Raw genomic sequence first — 20,726 nt, 5'->3', positions numbered from 1 at the left:
TGTTTTAGTTAGTTTCTCTTTCAAACACTATATAAGTCATCTATGTATAGCAATATGTAGATCAGTAAATGAAACAAAAAATTGTATTGTTACTTATTTATATATATATATTGTAGGTGGATCTTAACAGCTACCGATTTAATATTGATCATTAATTTCTTCCCTTTAGTGAACGCCGCAATGGATAAGATTATTTGAGTTAGGGTGGAGATGTGGCATGTTAGGATTATATATAGGATATGATAAGATAACTAAGTTAATTGATAATTGCATTAGTTGTATAGGGTTTAATACATTTAGATATGAAGTGTAGATATAATAAATTAGGGGTAACTGCTTTTAAAGTCACCAACTTTCTATGAATTCCGGTTTTTCCCACAAACTTTAGAAAGTTCGTGTAATGTCACGAACTTTATTGTCGGTTGCCATTTTCCCATGTCAGGTTTTCCGGTCTGATTCAAACTGTTCGTTTCCTATTAAGACAATGTCTAAATTCTTTTTTCTTACTATGGTTATCTTCGTCTTTGAAATAGCTTCACGTGGGTACCTTGTACACCTCAATTGGAACTCGGATGAAGAAGTTATGGCCATTTGATGAAGGCTGCGACCTTTGTGCGACCTTGTACCATCATAATAGCCATAACTTCTTCATCCGAGTTCTGATTGAGGCGTACAAGGTACCCACGCGAAGCTATTTCAAAGACGAAGATAATGATAGTATTATAAACATTTAAGGTCCAAATCAACATCCTAATTTGTAGTACCATTTTCGACGTGCTTTGTTACCATCAGCCTCCCCCGGCTTCTGTGATTTTGCATTCGCATCCTTTGACCGGCCCTTGAAACCCGTTTTCCATGCAGATAATCTATTTTTTAGATTATGCAGTTCATCTCTGGGACTTAACCAAGGTATATTCAATGACTTTAACTTAATCACTGCCCGGGCTTCGTCACCATACTTATGCCTTTTCTGCTCAGGAACGGCTAACTCTAAGCCACCCATGTCCCCACATGTAGAAGCTGTAGTATTCTTGCTGGGAAATTTGGCGAGGGAACTCGAACTAGAAATTACAGAAGAGGCATCCTCGCAATCATAAAACCGAGGCGATTCAGTGTCTGATGATTTTTCAGTGTTACTTTTCTCAGAACTGGTACTTTTTCTTGCGGCAACCAAATCCATCTGCAACAATAAGTCCTTAATTGTCAACCATTTCTCCAACCAATAATGGTTTCGTACATACAGTCGAGTTAAGGCATGTTAAGACGCATAGAAAAACCATGAATTTTAGTCAAATTCTGTATGTCCTGCAACTTAGAAAATCAGTCGTGACAACGAATAACTCACTTGTAACGATGCCACCTGGTTGCGCCACATCTCATCCGCCGATTTCATCTTGGATTCGTATCCCAACAATTTCGCCTCATACTGGTGTAGTTGCTCTCTCAAGGCAACAATTTCTCTTTCCTTTTTTGCAAGATTCGTTTCTGCTGTCACTAGGCGCTTTTGCAGTTCGTTCGCAGAAAGTGACGGTTCTGTTCGAACCTCCTGCTCAACAAGTTATAATGCATAATTGGTTAAGTAATAGATATACAGAAGAAAAAAAAAAATCGAAAAAATAAGACTATTTTTCGTTAGTAGATAAGTCCTGGCTTACAAATTACAACATAGTACCTGCATTTGAGAAATAATCATCTCTGGTGCTTCACTAGTATTCGATTCTTCCTGTTCTCGACAGTCGATATATTCTCTCCGTATCACCCATGCACGAATTACTGCACGAGAAAATACTTTCAAACCGAAAAAAGTTCATACGAAGTCATACTCTACTAAAGGATTGAAGCTTTACTAGATTGTAGTTGCACAACTGCCTCATCCAGCCTTTGGCTTTCAACCTTCTTCTTCAACAATGCAACATACTCTCTTCTCGCGATTTCACCGCGAACATCTGCAGTTATGTATTTTTCACTCTACACGAAATTCATGTCCATATTGCTTGCATCGAACATGCTTAGATTAAGAAATGGCTTACAAGACTGCAATATGACACTTTCGTCCTTCAGTTTGTGAAAATCCCGACATGCAAGATGACCGCGGAAGCATTTCTCAATCTCAACCGCACCAATCTGCAGCCAACGTCAATAATTATAAGACAAAACATCACCGGATTTTAAAATACTCCCTCCGTGTCCACAGCATAACGACTCATTTTTCCATGTCTGCAAGTTAAAAACCTACTTATTTATTATTTTTCCATTTCTGCTGAGTGGACCCCACACTACCCGCACTCACAATTTATTATAAATCACCAGTATATAAAAGTGGGCCCACATTCCACTGTTTTTAGCATTGGAAAACAATTTGTGTATGTTCGTGATTGTCTGTGTTTATTTCCTAACAGCAAAAGAGAAACGAACTTATACCTCTTCGATAAAACATTCCGTGTCCTGTTGCAGCTCGGACTCTGTAAAGCTCGGCTCCTCCTTTTCGTGGCGCAGCTCGGAATCCGGGGGAGGGCTAGCAAGCTTCTCTTCCGACTTGGACTCGTCCGAAGCAGCCGCGACGCACGGTAATTCCCCTAGTTTCACTTGTCTAACCGTTTTCGCCCCGGCGCTCTTCCACCTAGATCCTTTCGAGCTCCCACTATGGTTCAACGAGCTCAGCTCCATCACGGCTTCGACGATATCCGGCAGCGCCGCGCGCCTGCTGGACGGAAGGCGCGTGCGGGAGGTCGGCCGTGCCGGGAGAGTCGGGGGCGCGTCTTTCGGCTTTTGAGGGTTTCTTCGCTCCAGATTCTCCAGCATTTCCTCCAACGAACCTGGCGCAGCTGACGACATTTTTCCCCCTAATTCCGTGAGGGAATTCGCCCAAACTCGTCCAATTCGAGTCACGATTCTTCAAACGACGCCGTTTTATTCAGATTTCGAATAACAAAATCAGCTATTAGGAGAAAAAAAAAGTAGACAACGAATAACCAGAATCAGAGCTCGTCTTCCCGCGCGCGAATGCGTGTTGCAGAAATTCAATTACGCATCGAAAATCGAGGAGATTGATATCTGCAGCAACGTTAAAATGGAGGAGATTGATATTTGTGGAGATATTGGTTTCTTTTTCGGATGAGATTAGGAGATTTTAGGGGATTTTTTTTGGGAAATTCGTGAGGATTCACATCAGGAAACAGAATTGAAACGGGGGAGAGAGAGAATTTGCGAGGGAAATGAAAGCAGTTAATATTTGGGACAAAAATCAGTTGCTATTCTTATTTTAGCGCCAAATATAAAACGGGTGAAATAGGTAAGTAAGGTTGAGATTTCGTACTTTCGTTAGCGAGAGATATTGAGTTCAATATAACCAGCATGTGTGGGTGCTTATTTGTCACATTGTGCATTATAATTGTAGATTTTATGATATTATGATAGCGTAGTTTTCCACTTTATGATGGTGTAGTGGTCTCACCTACTTATAACAATATTTATTTCTCAAATTGTGATCATATAGTGGTCCCATGTGCTATGTAGTGATGCACACGTGCGGTGTACGGTCGATTTCCCACGATATGAGAATGAAGTAATTTTGCTTGTATGAGCTTTAGTGATTCCGTTAATGAATTTCAAGCTTGTGGAAAAAAATAAATTGTTTGAAATGTTTCGTGATATTTAGAAGCAATATCCTTTTTTTCCTTCATTAAAATTTGATTAACTATCTTTATAGCTAGCAACCAAAATATTTCCTAAACATTAACCGGAATAAAAAATACTACTAACTGATAATCATTGTTAATTAGTTTGGTTAATCAACTATCATAGAGCACACATTAGCCCAAACCCATTTAATCATAGAGCACACATCAGCCCAAGCCCATTTATTGTGAGCCCAATCAACACAAAATTAAAATCCATTTTTCTCAAAATGCATCTTCTTCTAGGGTTTTCGATTTCTGATTACCAAAGGCAAACCGAATTCAGCCACAGACGACAACAATGGCCAAGAACAGAAACAAGAAGAAGAATGATTCGACTGCTATGGCCGTCGATTCTTCCACCGCCAACAATTCGGTTGCAGATGAACCTCAAGGTCGCAGCTCTCTCTCTTTCTGTATGTATGTGTTAGTATTAACACCTTAATCGGGGATTGATTCTGTTTCTGTTTCTGAAATTCGTAATTTTTCAGCCATGGACGTATCTGAGACCGTAGCTAAAAGAGATTATGTTGGCGGAGGACTTCTCAGGTTAGCTCAGCTTCTGCTTCTAATTCCCCTCTTTCTCTGAATTTTATTCATTGCTTTCCTGTTTATTTTATTAATTAGTTTCTAGGTCTGATTGAGGGGATCATTAATATACGAAAAATTGTGTATCTTTAATTCCAGTTTCCTTGAGCTAACACCTTTAATCAAGCGCTAAGTTATTTAAATTTATGCATATTCTAATAATGTGTAGTGATTGAGCTGCTACACCAACTTTTCTAAGTCTAGTTTGTCACACTGAGGCATATACGTCTAATTTGGGGGTGATAGGATAGATGGATAAAAGTAATATGGAAGTTATCAGATTAAATCCTGAAACATTTGCCTAATCCTAAAAATGTGAACTTTCAATAATATCAATAGAAGACCGAAGTATTTACACATTGTACCAAGAATGTGCTCACTAGGATTTTTGGTTGACGAGATGCTTGGCTACGGAGTGTTGTTTCTACAAGAATATCCGTTGGATTTGAGTCTAGTGTTTCTAGTTGGGGTGAAAACCATTGAAGCATGTTTTGAGGCTTGTTGATGCTGCTGAAAAGTTCTCAAATGAAGTGTATGATGAAGCCAAGGAACTGCACGTCTCTGTTTTCTCATAAGGTGCTCATGTTGATCATTTATATTGAGCTAGTGCTCACTTGCTAGAGGAAACAATTGATGCACAGAAATGCAAAGTTAATTTGGAGAGAGAAGTAGAGCATTTGATTTAGGAGAAGCAGTGATTGGATCTCAAAGCTGCTACCTTTGCTTGTCAATAGACCTCCCCCCCCTGTTCAAATCTCTACCTTTTCCGTAATTCAGATCATTTTCGGAGAACCTTTTGGATAGTGGCAGCTTTAATGGATCACTGCCTCCACTGTTTATGAGATTTCCCCCCACTTATATATGTGACGTAATTTTTGCTCATGTAGAAATAACTATTAGCATCCGGCCGATAAAAAATGTTTTTGGTATTGTGCCTAGGGTCTTTTATTGACATATTCTAAAGTTGGCCTATTTTTAGGAGTAGACAAATAGTTTAGGATTATGTGATATAATTTGATCATTTACCAAAATATAAAGCCTCGTCTACCATCCCTTTATATGGATTGATTGATTGATTGATTGTTTGATCATGTAATCCACATCAAATACTACTATATGGTTTATCTATATCTATCTATTCTTGACTAATATTTACATTACTTGTACTCTCTAACAGCTAAAATTTTCTAAATTTTCACCCTATTGTTATAAGAGAGTAATTTCAAAATAAATCACGAAATTATGTCCATTTTGCTATTTCAACCCTTGGTCTTAGGTTCAAATTTTGTAATTGATGCTGAAATTACAAAGTGGAGAGTATAAGTTGTTGATATATATTCTGCAATTACACCTTATAGAAAACTCAATTTAGCCATAATTCTTGCAAGTGGCAAAAGACGATTGTATCTTGGTGTTGGGTTGGAAATAATCGTGTTGCTGCCATCAGTTCGAATGTCCCAACATTTGGTAATCATATTTATCGTGCAGGAAAGTGAAGGCCGGGAGACCCATGAAGAGATCGAAGAATGTTAGGAAGACGAAGGCACTAGCCAAAGCTCTGTCGAAAAGTGAGCAGTCAGTGGAGAAAATTTCAAAAAGTGAGAGCAAGGTATTGAGGACTAAATCTGCCAAAAATCTCTACCAATAGTGTGTAGTATTAGATTACTGTTTATGGTTTTCATGTTTAGTTAGTCATGGCTAATTATTTAGTCACTATGTTCAATTTTGCAAAGGTGGAGTGTTACTTTGTGGACAAATTCTTGATAAGAGTGTAGTTTGCAAATCTATTATTCATTTACATGCTACTTACATTGCTTAATAGCTGATGAACCCAAAATTGCATCCAAATATAAGCTCTCAAATACATTAATGTCGATATAATTTCAAAACGCAAATCAAAGCTCACTAAGAGTTTATTCAGTTCAATTTTTTGTTTGCTTGTATTATGTTGTTTTTCTCGTGTTTGGATATTTGTTAGAATTTGATTTGTGTAGGAAATTCAAACAGTATATGAAAAACATAAAAGTCTGTCTAAATTATCGAAGTTTAACAATTAAACTAAAATAAACCATCACTAGTAAACTAAATTTTTGAACAATCACTTGTAACCTATTTTTTTTTATTATGTTATATTTGAAACAACAATTTTTATCATAACTATAACCATTACAAACAAACAACAAAAGAACAAAAAAATTCAAACAGTCTCAACTAACCGCATTTCCCACTCTTTTTCAATCTAATAAAAGGATGATTATCAATTAATCATTTCAGTATACTGATTAAGAGACTCCTGCCGCTGCAGCCTCATATCCTCATTGAACTTCTTGATGAACGCCTCGACCCGCCGGTGTAGCTCATCCTGGCTCAGCGACGCCTCCTTCCTCGGCTTGCCCGATCCACCGTTCATGGGGGACCGCTCCTTGAAGGTCTCGGCTTTCCTCATCGTCTTCAACGCCGGAGGAGGAGTGTTCTCCTGCTCGCGCTCCGTCCATGTCTCCGATTTCTTCAAGTGTCTTGAGATCGGGATCGCCCGCCCCTCTGTTATTGTCTTCCAGGTGTTCTCCAACGTGTCTTGCTTCTTCGGCTTCGAAACTCCCAGCACTGTTCTCCCACCTAATCACCAATTCATTGTGTCAATCAACAGTAAACAAGATTCAGACATTTCATACATTAACTACCCAACCACTAGATATAGAGTATATACCGTCTTTATTTATGTTTGGAGAAAAAAACATAAATAAAGAAGGTATATGCCAATTCTAGTTGGGCCCAGCCAGTTATGGTTTTAGATCAAAAACATCAGTCAAATTCCAATGTTTTTGAACCGTTAACCGGACGAGGAAATCAATTAGCCTGTTATAATTGCACCCGACCTATTTATGGTATAAAAAACCAGAACCGACGGTCAAATTCCGATTAAACCATATACTATTATGGAGTATGTAAGATATAAAATTTAGTAGCCTAAAAGGCTCATTCATTAAATATTATGGAGTATTTAAGATATAAAATTTAGTAGCCTAAAAGGCTCATTCATTAACCACTCGACCACTAAGTATGAACAAATGACACCACACCATAGTCATAGTATTTGTCGTTATGACTTATGACCTATCTTTATTAATATCTCCCACTTTATTTGCATTTATTACTACAAAATATAACCTCCTTTGTTTAATAAGCAAAATATTAAATAGTACTAGTATAATAATAAATTCATAATTAATCTCAAGACAGATTCTCTATGGGGTGCACGTTAACTCCTGTGGACTCACACACACCAGATTAAACCCCAGCCTCACCAACGGTCGAATTTCAAAATAAACTTCATTTAATTAAATTAAATTAAATTAAATTTTCCTTTTTCGAATTAAAATAAAATATTAAAAAATAAATTGTGGAATTACCTTCGTTGCTCGCTTTCAAATTTCTCCGGTGACCGAACCTCGCAGAAGCCGGCGGCTTCACGAAATTCGCTCCATCACTAAACTCAGCGGCACTCCACATCGATTTCGCCGCCGCTACGCACTCGTTCTCCTTATTACACATCGCATCGTCGCCCCCGCTGACAATCCCCGGCGCCGAATATTCACTCACGCCTCCGATTCCACCTGAATCGAGCTTATCAGACTCCAATCCTCTCTCCACGCCTTCGAATTTATACTCCGCCGCCAGACTCATCGGAAATTCGGTTTCACCCATCTCGATAGGCGGCTGCTGTACAGGCTGTACGGCGTTCAGATTCAGCAGCGGCGCTATATGCGGAAGCTCACGTGCGTCGTCGTCGATCTCCGATTGGAGCTTGGAGGAGGCGACGATGGTGATGATGATGCAGTTGATGACGAGGTACAGATACGGCGGCCGCAGCCACGAAACGACGCCGTTGTAGATCCAAGGAGCGTAATCGGCGAGATCTGTAGCGCTTAGCAAAATTGCAGCTGATAAAACGCTGGTGGATATCATAAACACGACTTTTGCGGAGATGATATTGATTGCTGTTAGAGGCATGTTTATTCTTCTGAGTTGTATTCACCGGAGAAATGGAAATTCCGGTAACTGTTAGTTGTGCGCGTGTGAGTGTGTGTGAGTGAGAGAGAAGAGTGAAATTGGGAAGGGGTGGCTGGTTTATAAAGGTGGTGGAAATGGGAATTTGGTCTGAATTCAAGGGTGAAATTGTAGATCGGGAGAGTGTAGTGTGAGTAAAAGCATAAATCTGGCGTGGAGACAAGTGGCATGCACACGTCAGCTGCATCGGACCATCTCTATCGGTTTATTGTTTTCCTAATTATCCATTGGGAAAATTATCTAAATTGATAGTTTAAAATTTCTAATTGTTTATAATTTGGCATATTTTCAAATTTTGTTGGACGATAAAATTTTAGAGTTCCACAACTAGGAAATGTGATTTTATTAGTTATATTTTTCTAGAGAGATTTGTTCAAGAACTAATTAAAGTCAATCTAAATTGCAATTTAAATTGTTAAAAAGAAAAATAAAGAACTATCATTTGTCATAATAAGACTTACTAGTATCAATAACGGTATAATGGTATAACTGGGACATGAATTGGGAGGTTCGGCACAAGTGAAAGAGTTGAGGAGGGCTGTGGACCACGCTTGTGGCGTGAGATTGCGCCTACGGTGCGATCTGGCCCCGAATTGTGTTTGGGATTTGGTCAGGATCACAAATGAATTGTTTAATTATTTAATAGAAAATTAATCTTTTAAATTATTTATTTTTAATAATTTTTAACAGTTATATAACACCGAACAATTAATTCATAGTTTATGTATGCATTAATATAGAGCACACTCACAGCCACAGGTTATTTATATATATGGGGGGCTTTTTACAACGGATATATACATGTGACCGTTATATGTGTGAGGAGGATCCATTTTATTATAATGGATTGCCATAGCATGATTACCAGCCACATCCCCACCGCTCACTTCCTAAATCTTCCACGGAAATTTGAAATTAATGAGTAATAATAATGATAAATACATCAGAGAGGGCTAAAAATAGAGGCTTCTTGGTTTTTGAAAATAGTAGGTAGTACTACAATATCTATCTAACTCATTCAAAAATCAATAACTATTTTAAGAGGTGGAGGTAGTAAGTAGCAAAGGATGCTCCTCATTTAGAAGTAGTTGTTGAATCGTTATGATTATCGCATTCTGTTAAGTAATTTATTATCGGTTTAAAATGACTCTTCTATTCAAGTATTCCAAACATTGAAAACTTTTTGGCCATTAGAGCAATAATGACTGGAAATGTCCCACGCGAAAAGATTACATTTTCCTCAATTTTTATTAAAGGATGCTTTTGGTTTAAAATGTCATGCAAAAAGTTCGAACTAAATTGTTAATAAAACTCGAAAGAAACATCTAAACGCAATTTGGTCTAGAATAGTTTTGCAGAAAATCGTTAAGTCGAGATTAAAACAATGTGTACTTTTTATAATAGAAAAGATAAATGTATTTATACTAATTTAACTATAGTACATAATTTTTTTTTAAAAAAAATAGGAGTAAAAAAATTAAATTAATTTTCTGACTTAATATGTTTTTAAAATAAATTTTCATTTAACCATTTTATAGTTTAATTTCTATTTTTTTTTCTTTGTCTTTTGTATTATTCAATATTCATCCATAGTTTTTTTTATTCTTTAGCTAACTTTTTAAAAACAAATAAGTATAAGGTATAAAATTATAAATCATTAATACGACAGCAATGAAATTATTCAATACATGAGAATTATTAAAGATCAAGTTCGTTCCTTATTAATTGTGTTATTTTGTTTTGTAATTATCCCTTAGCTTATTATTTTCATTAATAGTATTTCAAAAACAAATCACTGCAAATATTTTTATTTAATTTTAATTGATTGGAAAATTCAATTAAAACAGATAAATCTTTATTCAGTGAAATTATTAAAATAACAAATCATGCTCCTAATCATTGGTATACATATTTATCGCAAGATTGGATTTTTTTCATTCCAATTGTGTTCATATCATAGCTTTTGAAGGTCGATAGAGTGTTTGAGATGAATCGGGAGCAAGTTGGATCCGGCTTGGATCCGGTGGGAGGGAGGTGGAAGCAGATGGGAAACGATGAGAAGAAGGCGGTGTTGAATGAGGAGATGAAGAAGATGCAGCGCCTGCCGCCCAACAGCTCTTACGCCTCCCACCGCTTGCGCGTCCTCAACAAAATTCACCAGCTTCTCTCCCTTCAGGTTGCTCTCAAACCTCAATTCTGCTTATTACCAACTTTATCATGATTAATTTCTGAAATCTAGGGTTTCTGTGGTGCTTATGTGAGCTGTGCAATCAGGTGATTGTGATGGTAGAAATTAGTTTCGGAAATTGGGGATTCAGGTTGATTTTCTTGAGATGTGTGTTTTTTCTGGAGTAGTTTAGGAAGACAGACAGTTAGCACTGTTTTCTTCAAACCAAGCTTTGAATTGAGTGGAATGATATCGAACTATACAATCTCAGAAGTTGAAATAGTTAGAGGAAGACTCGGGAGCTAGGGCTCGATAACAAAAGCTCTACCCGATCCATCATGGGGGCGCTTACTGTTGAGGATTAGGGGTAGCATGGATAGATAAAAACGGTGTATGCTAATCCATTGTTTACTAAGATGGATTGGAAGGATTGGAGATGTTTAATCATGTAGATTATCAACCATGAAAGTAAACACTCCTTATTGACACTTTACTTTTGAGCATTAGACAGTTAACATTGTTTACTAAGACGGATTGGACCTTGTTCATTTCCATCATTTGAGCTAATTCTGGTTTAAGTTCATATCCCATTGAAAGGGTGGGATTGGAGACATCCAATTAATGAGGATAAAGTTATTCCATTGAAATAACACCCCAAGTTGATAAGGTGAAAGAAACAAAATAACTACGGAAACGAGATCTAAAGATCCCCCAGTATCATCTCTAATAGAGTCTACACTCACTACTAGAACAATCAACTCCATGAGTTGTTCCTATTTGCTTTTTTATGCAGTTCAAAAGCTTCTCATGCTATATAGGTCTTTGCAAAGGTGTGCGATATTGTGAACCACAAGTGCTATGTATGTGTGTTTCTGGTTTTATTTATTTATGTCCTAGGCTGTGGGAACATAATTTCTGATATTCCGTCTCTGTTCACTGTCCAATATGCAATTTCCCTATGAATCCATTATTTTATTGAATACAAGGTTTTCATTTGAAAATATGAAATCCAATCTGTGCTGGCCATACTTAGCAATATGTTACTGGAAACTTATTTGATTGCCAAGAGACAAGGTAACACTGCGTATTTTACTTTACAGCTCTCTTGTTCTTAGATCTCATCCTTCTCTGTTATGATGCTGAAGAGACCTTATGATACTTTTACCTAAGGGGCACATGCTACAGTCATAAAACTGAACTTGAAAATTTGATATTCGTTTATTCTGTAGCACTACTTAGTAGTATTCCCAAAATTGTAAGGTGTTTGCTCACATTCGATCCACTTCATTCAGTAGATCCTAATCAGACATGCTTGATTTCTACTGTTTTCATGTTATGTAAGAAAAGCTTACTGATTATCTGGTACATATGCTTTTTTTGATTCGCTCATGTTTGTGTTTCTTATTTATTCGATTCAAGTGGTCATGTTTTGCTTTGTTTGTCTTGGCAGAGGACTTCATCACAGGATGAGGAGTTGGAATTGCTTTTCTCTGGCCTTCATATATGAAAAGTTCCATTGATCTTCTCAAACTACAGTGTTTCGGCAAGTGGAAGTCGAACTATGTAGGTTGCTTCGAAGTGGAGAATTAGCTCTCCTTGAAGTAAAAAGCAAGTGTGTCTTCTTGTTGTAATCTTCAACCTTTGATATTAGATGTGTTTACATGTAAATGTGAAAAGCTCGTTTATAGCTATCAGGGAGCAGATTCTCTACTGTGGATCAAGGTGTTGTGCACGAAACGACAGTGTTTTTGTAAGAAACACAACGTTCTCAGAGACATATTCCTGCAAAGTTCTCACAGTTCTCACAATAAGCTATCTGTAAACTTGGCGTTTCATTTTAATACATGTTTGTGTAGAGTTCTTATAGTTCTCACAAAAAGCTATCTATAGACGGGAACGAATAAAAATCTTCCTCTTATATTGCGTCTTAGGCGGCTCTGGAGAAGCCTTCTCCAGAGGCTCATCAAATAAGCGTTTAAGATGCTCTTCCTCATCCTCGTTTCTAAATGCCGGAGCTCTACTTTGCTGCCGCCGGTCATTCATCTCTTCCACCATCACAAGATTCTTCTTCGGCTGTCCCTTAACAATATCATATAGCTGCAAACCCACTGCAATCACACCACCATTTTTACATCACAAAACAAAGGTTAATCGATAAATTTAAACCAACAAATTAATAAACATCAATAATTTACTTCTCATTATGCAATAATCGAAATCAATCCCAACTATTTCAGATTAACAAGCTTAATTTCAATATTCAACATCAAATCGCAAAATTAGCTAATTAACCTAAGATGCAGCTCAAAATTCAGTGCACAGATCCAGTTAATCGAAGCGTAGAAATGATAATCGTGAATTAATTTAACCAAAGATGAACAATCAACATCTCAAATCAGGAGAATAACAGCTAATTAAAATCGAAGCCAAGCATGAGAATATATGAGTGTTTGAAGACGAATATATAATCGGTGAAAAGAAATACTTGAACCTTGGCTTAAGGCGGATTCAACGGCGAATTTTCCGGCGTTTATGAGTTTCGCGGCGGAGAATCGGCGGCCCTCCGATGGTCCCATCGCTCTTTCTTTGCTGCACAGCCAAATTATAAAATATCTGTGTTTATATATTGGGATTTATTTGATATTAAAAATAGATAACTACGCCGTACTTATCATTTTAAGTATATATCATTATTTTTTTATTTATTCAATTTTAATTATAAAATACTGATTTTAAATTTGAAAAATGCTGGTTTGCTTTAATTCTCACATGTTCATTAGATATTGCTTCTAAATTATGAAATTTCATTCTTATTTGTGTTTTTATACAATTATTTATCCTTTTGACGTGGTTAATGCATCAATTAATATTAGAGTCTTGCTATAAAACCGTGCTAAGTCAAAATAAGTGCCTGTCACACCAATCTTGAGCCATCCAAAAATCTAAAATCGGGCTGACAATTTTTATATCATCAAATTTTTGGTATTTTGTGTGAATTATTATGCCAAAGCTCTTGTCATCACAAGAAAACATAGAAAAATTATTGTCCAAAACTCTAGTATATATAGCTCCTACTAAAACAAATTTATGCATCTATCCTTGGATACAATCGATTACACATTCTTATAATAATTAATGTACTAACCACAGCCTTAAACACAAGCCATGCTATTATTAAACGTACAAAACAAGTAGAGCCGGAGCATTAATACACCATGGCGCTGCCGTATAAAAGGAACAGCAACCGAAGACGATCGCTCGAACGAGCGTCTCTCGTCATTCTTTTTTCTTCTCTTCAGCCTTGGCCGAAACCGACCCAGTGCGATAAGGTTCAGCGCTGTACGCGTATTGCATGAGGAGGGAGAAGAAAACCATCTCCACAATCACCAGTACGTTCTGAAGCGCTTCCTGAAGATGCTCGACGTCCAGCCAGAAGTGGTTCGATTTTATTATCCCGATCGCTACGAGAATATCAAGCATGATTCCCTGTAAACGGTAAATAGGTTTCACGTTCCATGAACTCATTATAAAAGTAGGACTCATTTCACTAACTGATTATTTCCACTCACATTTCTTAAAACCCGAGCCTCCAAAAAATAAGATGTCTATTGGTGGACAAAGGGAGTAATTCATAGTACTCACACAAACACAAAAACACTCATTCACTTCACTTGCCTCAGCATAATATATTGGTTTATGAGAAACATACCTGCCAGAAACAGAAGAAGACAATGCCTTTGACACACAAGAATTTTGCAAGAGGTTTGTGAGGTGCCAACTCCTTTGCGAAAACGTGGTAGAACACAACAAGAGAGTACAGGGCCAGTGAAACAGACACATTCAAGATGATGGTGAATGTCCAGCTCAGCCAGCTAGGATACATATCGAGAAGCTGAAACGCTATCATCAAGACAGAGCAAACAGGTCGGATCACAACGAATTGCAACGTCCAGTCCTTGAGAAGTTTAAGGTTTTTGTGGTCCAAACGAACAGTATGAGGCTGCATGCAAAATAGACATACATTTAGTCATGTAGAGACATTCTTCTCATGAATTCGGATTGACAAAAAACGAGAAAAGAAACAATCTCAAACAAAAATATCAAAATCTATCAGTTGATCCTTGTTTGCTGCATTAGCATTACTCTATAACCATAGCAGAGACTTACAATCCTAGGACTTCCTCATCTGTTCCGGTAATAGACGTATGAATCCTCATTTTGGGCTCTCAATTCAGCCATAACACAATTGAGTCCTTTATCACATAAAAAAGCCTTCCATTTTCACACTAATCTCATTAAATGTTCTTCTGCACCAAGTAAATTTCGAATGACGTACCTGGAAAAGAGTCATTGGGAAAGAGTGATGAATTTCTCGTCCTTTGATCTCATCCGGCACTATGTTTTTGCTGATGGATATATTCAAGTAGGTGTACATCAAACTCAAAAACTTCGCCATGACCTACCAGTGAAGGAAAATATAGCTTAAATTCTTAAGACAGCAACTGAATCTCAAATGCTGAAAAACTCACCAGAGCCTCATAACATTCTTTGACAGAATCCAAGAAAGTGAAGAATGTCTCACTTCCTTTGATGTCCAACAGGCCAACATAAGAGTCAATAGCATATAACGGAGCCATGAGGACAATTATGATGATCGCCTTTTGTTCCTTGGGCTTCTTCCATGCGAGGTAGTGTTGGGACACTAGCTGTATCGAGAAGTGCAAACTGAGCATGACACACACGGTCGATCCCATCAGTGTAAACTTCCCCCGATCCATGGTGAAGAGGTTTCTCTAGCTACCTGACAGAATATTATTAGGAACTCTTCACATAGGTTCAATATCGAAAGCAATGAAATAAAAATGTGTTAAATGTTACAATCATTAAGAAAATCACAAAATTGGCAAATCCTTGGACAGGACAAACCTCAAAACTGATTCACTCTTGATCATCAATATCAATATAGATTATTTGGTATTTAGCTTCTCAATACTTCAATATCCATAACTTATTGTTCTGAGGCACTCTTATTCATATAAGACCACATACACAGGCTTTATAACTCGGCAGATTGCATAGAAAAGAGAATGCAGAGGAAAATTCTTATACATGAAACATAACTTGGTTCTTTCCCTGTTTTTCACTAAAGAGTGCATCTGCTAATGTTATAACTTGTATCGAATTCAAGGTAAAATTGCAGGAAAAACCACCAAGTTAAAGTTAATTTCTAGTGATTACTATATCATAACTTTGACATTTTCTCAGTTGTCCCATGCTCTCAGATTTGGGGAAAATTATGTATGGTGTGTCACACAAAAATATACTGCGGACAAAATGTTTGACTACTTAAACAACGTTGTTTAATACACCTAGTCAGCTATACCTTCAATTTTTACACATGTATCATGTATGTGCCACTCCACGTCAATATATTCGGACACATAGCACGTGAGAATTGAGAAAAATTTCAAAGTTATGATAAATTCGGCCCTTATTTTTAAGTCTTGGGACTGACCAAAAATTTGTAGATTCAAGGTAGATGAAGTAGCTCACTCAAAAAGGGAAATAGCATAATACGATTCACAAATTTCCAGCAATTTATCAAACAATCTAATAACAGCTTTTTGTCCTACTTCTTCAGCTTTGATTTCAGGATTTGATTGTTTTGAGTTTATAAGAAGCACCTGACTCCAAACAACCCCCAGTGAAATGGAAACAGTAAAAAACCACAGAAATAAACTGAAAATCCTACAAATCCAATCAAACAACATAATCTTACTTTACAAGCTCGGAAAATCGCTACAGATCCTCTCTAACTTCGTAATTATACTTTCAATTGCGCATAATTCAATTCAAATCTAAGATGAGAAAAATTGCTTAGCTAACATACACACAGATAACGGCTTCAATCTCAAGTCAGAATCAAAATTAACATAAATTCAATGAACTCAGAATTTAGAAATAGAAGAACTAGAGAGAGAAAGAAGGAGAAGACTTACAGTAAAACGTGGTGAGTAAAACGTGGTGAATGGTGAAGGGGGAGAAATCGAGAAGAAATTTAATTTATTATTATGGTGCTGATTCAACAATGAAGCTACTGATTGCTAAATCATGACTTTAGTGCCATATGGCATTATCCAATTTGAATCTAATAATAAAAAGCAATTTAATTACGTATTCTTATATTAAAATTTTATAATTAAATAAACCACGATTGTCATTTTGGAATGTTTCTTAAAAATATATCATTCTATTTAAGAAAAAAAATATTTCTTTTTATTGAGGTGGATCACATTCTCTATTAGTTTACCAATTCTGTACTAAAACTCGTGTCGTTTCAAATGTAATTTATTTGTAATGGGACAGAGGGACTATTACTTTCTCAATATCTCCTTAGATATCACCTACGTATTCTCAGGCAAGCATTGTGGACCACTCTATCGTCTTATCTGAGGAAGGGTCGGTGGAATTTCAATGTTCAAACTCTTCCAATTCGCGTTTTTCCTTTACCACTTTAGTCCTTATGGGACGGCTTAGCATGCTCGGGACGAAGAGAAGTTGAGATTTTCCTCGAATTCAGGACTCACCATCGCTTGTATATCGAATACGTATACATTTTTTATTAGAAACCAAAAATGCATAGATAATGAACGCTTGAGCCGAATTCAAGCGAGTACTTTTAAATACATACAATTTGATAAATTCTTAATGATAACTATGAATCCTAACTATTTTAAGAAGACTATAAACTACCTAACTTCTATCGTTTTCAAATTTCAAATAACTAATTATAAGCATAACTAATTTTAATACCCCCAACAATATTTTATCTTGGGTTACAAAAGTTTTTAGAAACTAAATTTGTAATATCGATATTACGGGGGAGTATATAATTAAAAAATCAATAAAATTAGAGGATAAAAATTAAATTAAAAACACAAAATTTAAGTAATTAATGGTGAATCCGGATTTGGGCAAGCATGGCATTAGCTTAGAAATACATCTGGCTACTCACATGCCACGGCAGGTATATATTTAACCTAACTCAACCAATTTAATTAAGAGACTAGATCATCTAGAAGCATACAATCTTTTTAATACTAAAACTTACTAAATTTAATTAAGGAATTTGGCATGCATAGTAGATTATTCAGTTATCCTCTTTAATCTTATAGGAGAAAAAAGAAAAGGAAAAAGAATAAAGGAAAAGTCACCCCTACAATACCGGAAAATCATTCTTACCAAAATCTATAATATTCCATTTATTATTTTGTATATTAAATTATTTGGTACCACACAGTTTTAATAAATGTGAGAGTGTATTTTTGGATGGAGAAAGTGCGCCCACTCTATTGCTTTGTATATTAATTAATGTAAATAACAAATGTGTCATGTTTATTTTAATAGGGAAAATTTTTGAAAAATTATGAAATTTTGTTAAATTCTGGTACTAATTAGTCTTGGAACTTTAACAATTAGCGGAATATATTATTGACATTTTTCAACTAAATAATATTGTTCTATATATGAATACACAACATCATTTAACTAGCTAAACAGTCATGGTCACCACATTATATTCGATACAGTTTCACGAAAAAAATAGTTCAATGGACAATTGCAAGGAATCAAACTTCATGGTTTTCGGTTGATTTTTAAAGTTGCGGGATGGACCAAAATTTAACCAAATTTTATGGTTTTTTCGGCAAGTTTTCATTTTTAATATGTATGCAAAATGTTACTCCATTTGTCACAAGTTAATCAATTCATATTATCTTTCGGGATAGTTTCATTTCCTCTTATAACGTAATTCAACATTTTTAATTCATCTTACTTTATTTGTCTTCATTTTTACTTTATTTTATCAGCAATTAACTTATTAAACATCATTTCATGACGTCACATCCCATACTTAATAAAGAAGTGGAGTATATTCCAAATATGAAATGAAAATACCTCGATGACTAGATCGCTTCAATAATAACACATCCGTACACACCCTCGTTAACTTCTTCCTTCCAAAAACAAAACGATCGAGATTCGCCCTTAAATTAAATTCTCCTATGCATATGCATATGAAACTATAAACACATACATATATATAATATACGTACATGATAATTGAATTAATTCATCTGTACGATTTGAGAATACTCCCACAAAAACTACACATGATCGCCTTCCATGACTTGATATAAAAGGGGATGTAACAAAACCTAGTCGACGTCTTCATATCCGCCACCGTCGCCCCATGCCGGCACCTTGAGCACGTCCCCGCCGCCGGCTTGCTCCGCCGCACGACGCTCTTTTGATCAACCAAAAAACAAAAACACACCATCAACTCTCCCTCTCCTTCTTCGCCTTCTCTTTATCCTTCGTCTCCGTCTCCTTCTTCGTCTTCAAATTTGTGAAAAAGAGAATATATACATGTAAGTTTTTTTCTCAAATGAGAAAAATAGCCTTTATATAGTTGCATTAGAAGCTAAAAGGATAAAATAAACTTGTTTGAAGTTTGGCGTATAGTATTGTTACATTTTATATTGGATTATTAATTATAGACGATGTTATTGGTCTACACATTTTGCTGACCGACTTCAAGAAAAATTTAAAAAAAATTAATGGAATGTAAATTAAATTAAACTATAGATTCCTGTATTTATCTAAGTATCTAAATATCTAAGTATCTAACAACTAACAACCGAACTTTATTAAATGCAGCTTGTGTATAAAACGTTTTTTTGGCACGTACACGTGTAATAGTGTGTGGATGGAGAGAGAGAAGTGTGAAATTGGATTAAGAAGAATATAGATTAGACATGGGATGATTGCCACGTGTAATTTTAGTTATATATTGAGGAAACAGTCAACATAATTATAATTTTATTTATAATTATAAATAATAATAATGGTAAGGATAATTTACTACTATTAAGGAGGTTTGATAAGCCTATAGAGTATAGCCTCATGTAATCAACAAATATGCAGCTTACATCTGTTTTTCTAACCATTAATAATTTGGATGAAAAAAATAGTTGACTACTCTTAGCCCTAATCTTTTGTGAGACCTCATTAAAATGGACTATAGCTAAGGAGATATAAACTATATTATTCAATTAATGTTTGGGATCAAAGTGTCCTGTTAACTTAGTAGCAATATTTAGAATTCACTATTTAATACTACCCGGCCATATAGTTATGCACTGTCAATAGTCTTAATTGGTACGTAGGGTATTGATAGTGTGATGTCACTAGTCATATAGTAATTATTATAAAATTGATAAACAAAAGAAAGAATAAAAATAATTAAAACGTTATATGTAGTACAGACTACAGTATATGATAACTTCAAAGAGCGGAAAAGAAAAAAAAGATAGAAGAAAACACGTGTCAAATTATGTTACTTAAAAAATGGAAATAGAATAGATTTCATTAAAATGAAAAGTAGACTATTAGTTGGACGGATATTTAATATGACTCACATTTTCCTTTTTTCTGAAAATAATCTAGTGAACTATTCTTTTTTAAATCGAATTTCATATGAAGTTGTAATTTTAGTTGATGATCCAAAATGCAATTTCAGTGAATAGAATAACCTAAAATGATAATATATGATGAAACACAATTTATGACAATTCTCTTTCAACTATTAGTTATTAGTTCAATGGTAATATGAGTGAATATAAAGACACAAGATAACATTATTTAATAGATGCAAGAATTTGGCTAAGTGATTTGACTTTATGCAAAACACTAATTATTCTTCCGGTGGGATATATATTGGTGCAATTTTTAATTATTTATTTAATAATCTACCTAGACATGTTGAGCAAGTTTTTGTATATGAAGTGAGCAAGGCGAAATATTTGACAATAAGGATTTAAATTTCAAAGTGTTTTGCTGGCTAGTGATCATGTCGGTCCCACAATAAGTTTGAATTTAAAAATTAAATAGCATATTTTTTACTATATATCAACTAAAATATTCATTTCAAATCAAAATATTAAAAAACTATATCTATGATTTTTATAAAATTTTATATGTATGTTATAAATGTTAATCATGATATTATGATATACTTTGTAATAAAAAATATTTTAAAAAAATATTAGATACTCCTATTAGCTAATATTAATGGTCTATTTATAAATATACCTGCCTTAGGCCATCTGCATCCTTATCTCTTATCCGTCTCTTAATCGTCTCGTCTCTTCACTATTCATGGGCCT

General features: G+C 35.4%; 7 protein-coding genes across 13 annotated transcripts; 2 read left to right on the top strand and 5 right to left on the bottom strand.

The window, feature by feature from the left end:
* Window positions 1-742: 742 nt before the first annotated feature.
* On the bottom strand, window positions 743-2,835 carry LOC125189198 (myosin-2-like). Its single transcript, XM_048086468.1, has 6 exons — window positions 2,422-2,835; window positions 2,031-2,124; window positions 1,848-1,946; window positions 1,673-1,773; window positions 1,346-1,546; window positions 743-1,180 (listed from the first exon to the last, which is right to left on the bottom strand). Exons 1-6 carry the CDS (start codon window positions 2,833-2,835, stop codon window positions 743-745), a joined length of 1,347 nt encoding a protein of 448 aa, XP_047942425.1.
* Window positions 2,836-3,909: 1,074 nt separating this feature from the next.
* LOC125201049 lies at window positions 3,910-6,070 on the top strand. 3 transcript variants are annotated; one of them, XM_048098938.1, is made up of 3 exons: window positions 3,910-4,093; window positions 4,169-4,226; window positions 5,754-6,070. In XM_048098938.1, exons 1-3 carry the CDS (start codon window positions 3,979-3,981, stop codon window positions 5,911-5,913), a joined length of 333 nt encoding a protein of 110 aa, XP_047954895.1. In that variant the 5' UTR covers window positions 3,910-3,978; the 3' UTR covers window positions 5,914-6,070. The 3 variants fall into 3 exon arrangements, with proteins under 3 accessions (XP_047954895.1, XP_047954910.1, XP_047954903.1); XM_048098953.1 differs by having other exon boundaries at window positions 3,910-4,097; XM_048098946.1 differs by having other exon boundaries at window positions 3,912-4,072.
* A 248-nt stretch (window positions 6,071-6,318) lies between these two features.
* Window positions 6,319-8,411, bottom strand: LOC125201017. Its single transcript, XM_048098890.1, has 2 exons — window positions 7,676-8,411; window positions 6,319-6,881 (listed from the first exon to the last, which is right to left on the bottom strand). The coding sequence occupies exons 1-2, from the start codon at window positions 8,274-8,276 to the stop codon at window positions 6,523-6,525; spliced, it is 960 nt and encodes a 319-aa protein (XP_047954847.1). The 5' UTR covers window positions 8,277-8,411; the 3' UTR covers window positions 6,319-6,522.
* Window positions 8,412-10,259: 1,848 nt separating this feature from the next.
* LOC125201077 lies at window positions 10,260-12,366 on the top strand. Its single transcript, XM_048098986.1, has 2 exons — window positions 10,260-10,509; window positions 11,951-12,366. Exons 1-2 carry the CDS (start codon window positions 10,321-10,323, stop codon window positions 12,005-12,007), a joined length of 246 nt encoding a protein of 81 aa, XP_047954943.1. The 5' UTR covers window positions 10,260-10,320; the 3' UTR covers window positions 12,008-12,366.
* LOC125201068 lies at window positions 12,280-13,134 on the bottom strand. Of its 2 annotated transcripts, none has more exons than XM_048098974.1 (2): window positions 12,992-13,134; window positions 12,280-12,608 (listed from the first exon to the last, which is right to left on the bottom strand). In XM_048098974.1, exons 1-2 carry the CDS (start codon window positions 13,074-13,076, stop codon window positions 12,385-12,387), a joined length of 309 nt encoding a protein of 102 aa, XP_047954931.1. In that variant the 5' UTR covers window positions 13,077-13,134; the 3' UTR covers window positions 12,280-12,384. The 2 variants fall into 2 exon arrangements, with proteins under 2 accessions (XP_047954931.1, XP_047954923.1); XM_048098966.1 differs by having other exon boundaries at window positions 12,986-13,118.
* Window positions 13,135-13,543: 409 nt separating this feature from the next.
* LOC125201026 (transmembrane protein 184C-like) lies at window positions 13,544-16,630 on the bottom strand. Of its 4 annotated transcripts, none has more exons than XM_048098917.1 (5): window positions 16,500-16,630; window positions 15,030-15,297; window positions 14,837-14,959; window positions 14,210-14,500; window positions 13,544-13,986 (listed from the first exon to the last, which is right to left on the bottom strand). In XM_048098917.1, the coding sequence occupies exons 2-5, from the start codon at window positions 15,276-15,278 to the stop codon at window positions 13,777-13,779; spliced, it is 873 nt and encodes a 290-aa protein (XP_047954874.1). In that variant the 5' UTR covers window positions 15,279-15,297; window positions 16,500-16,630; the 3' UTR covers window positions 13,544-13,776. The 4 variants fall into 4 exon arrangements, with proteins under 4 accessions (XP_047954874.1, XP_047954867.1, XP_047954882.1 ...); XM_048098910.1 differs by having other exon boundaries at window positions 15,030-15,301; window positions 16,500-16,619; XM_048098925.1 differs by lacking the exon at window positions 16,500-16,630 and adding an exon at window positions 16,391-16,407 and having other exon boundaries at window positions 15,030-15,301.
* Window positions 16,631-18,412: 1,782 nt separating this feature from the next.
* LOC125202339 lies at window positions 18,413-19,025 on the bottom strand. Its single transcript, XM_048100718.1, has one exon. It carries the CDS (start codon window positions 18,836-18,838, stop codon window positions 18,632-18,634), a length of 207 nt encoding a protein of 68 aa, XP_047956675.1. The 5' UTR covers window positions 18,839-19,025; the 3' UTR covers window positions 18,413-18,631.
* Between the last annotated feature and the right edge of the window lie 1,701 nt (window positions 19,026-20,726).

Source organism: Salvia hispanica, chromosome 1, assembly GCF_023119035.1.
Source record: "Salvia hispanica cultivar TCC Black 2014 chromosome 1, UniMelb_Shisp_WGS_1.0, whole genome shotgun sequence".
Classification (NCBI taxonomy): domain Eukaryota; kingdom Viridiplantae; phylum Streptophyta; class Magnoliopsida; order Lamiales; family Lamiaceae; genus Salvia; species Salvia hispanica.
Note: the sequence above shows the minus strand (reverse complement) of the source record. Positions and strands in the feature narration are given on the sequence as shown.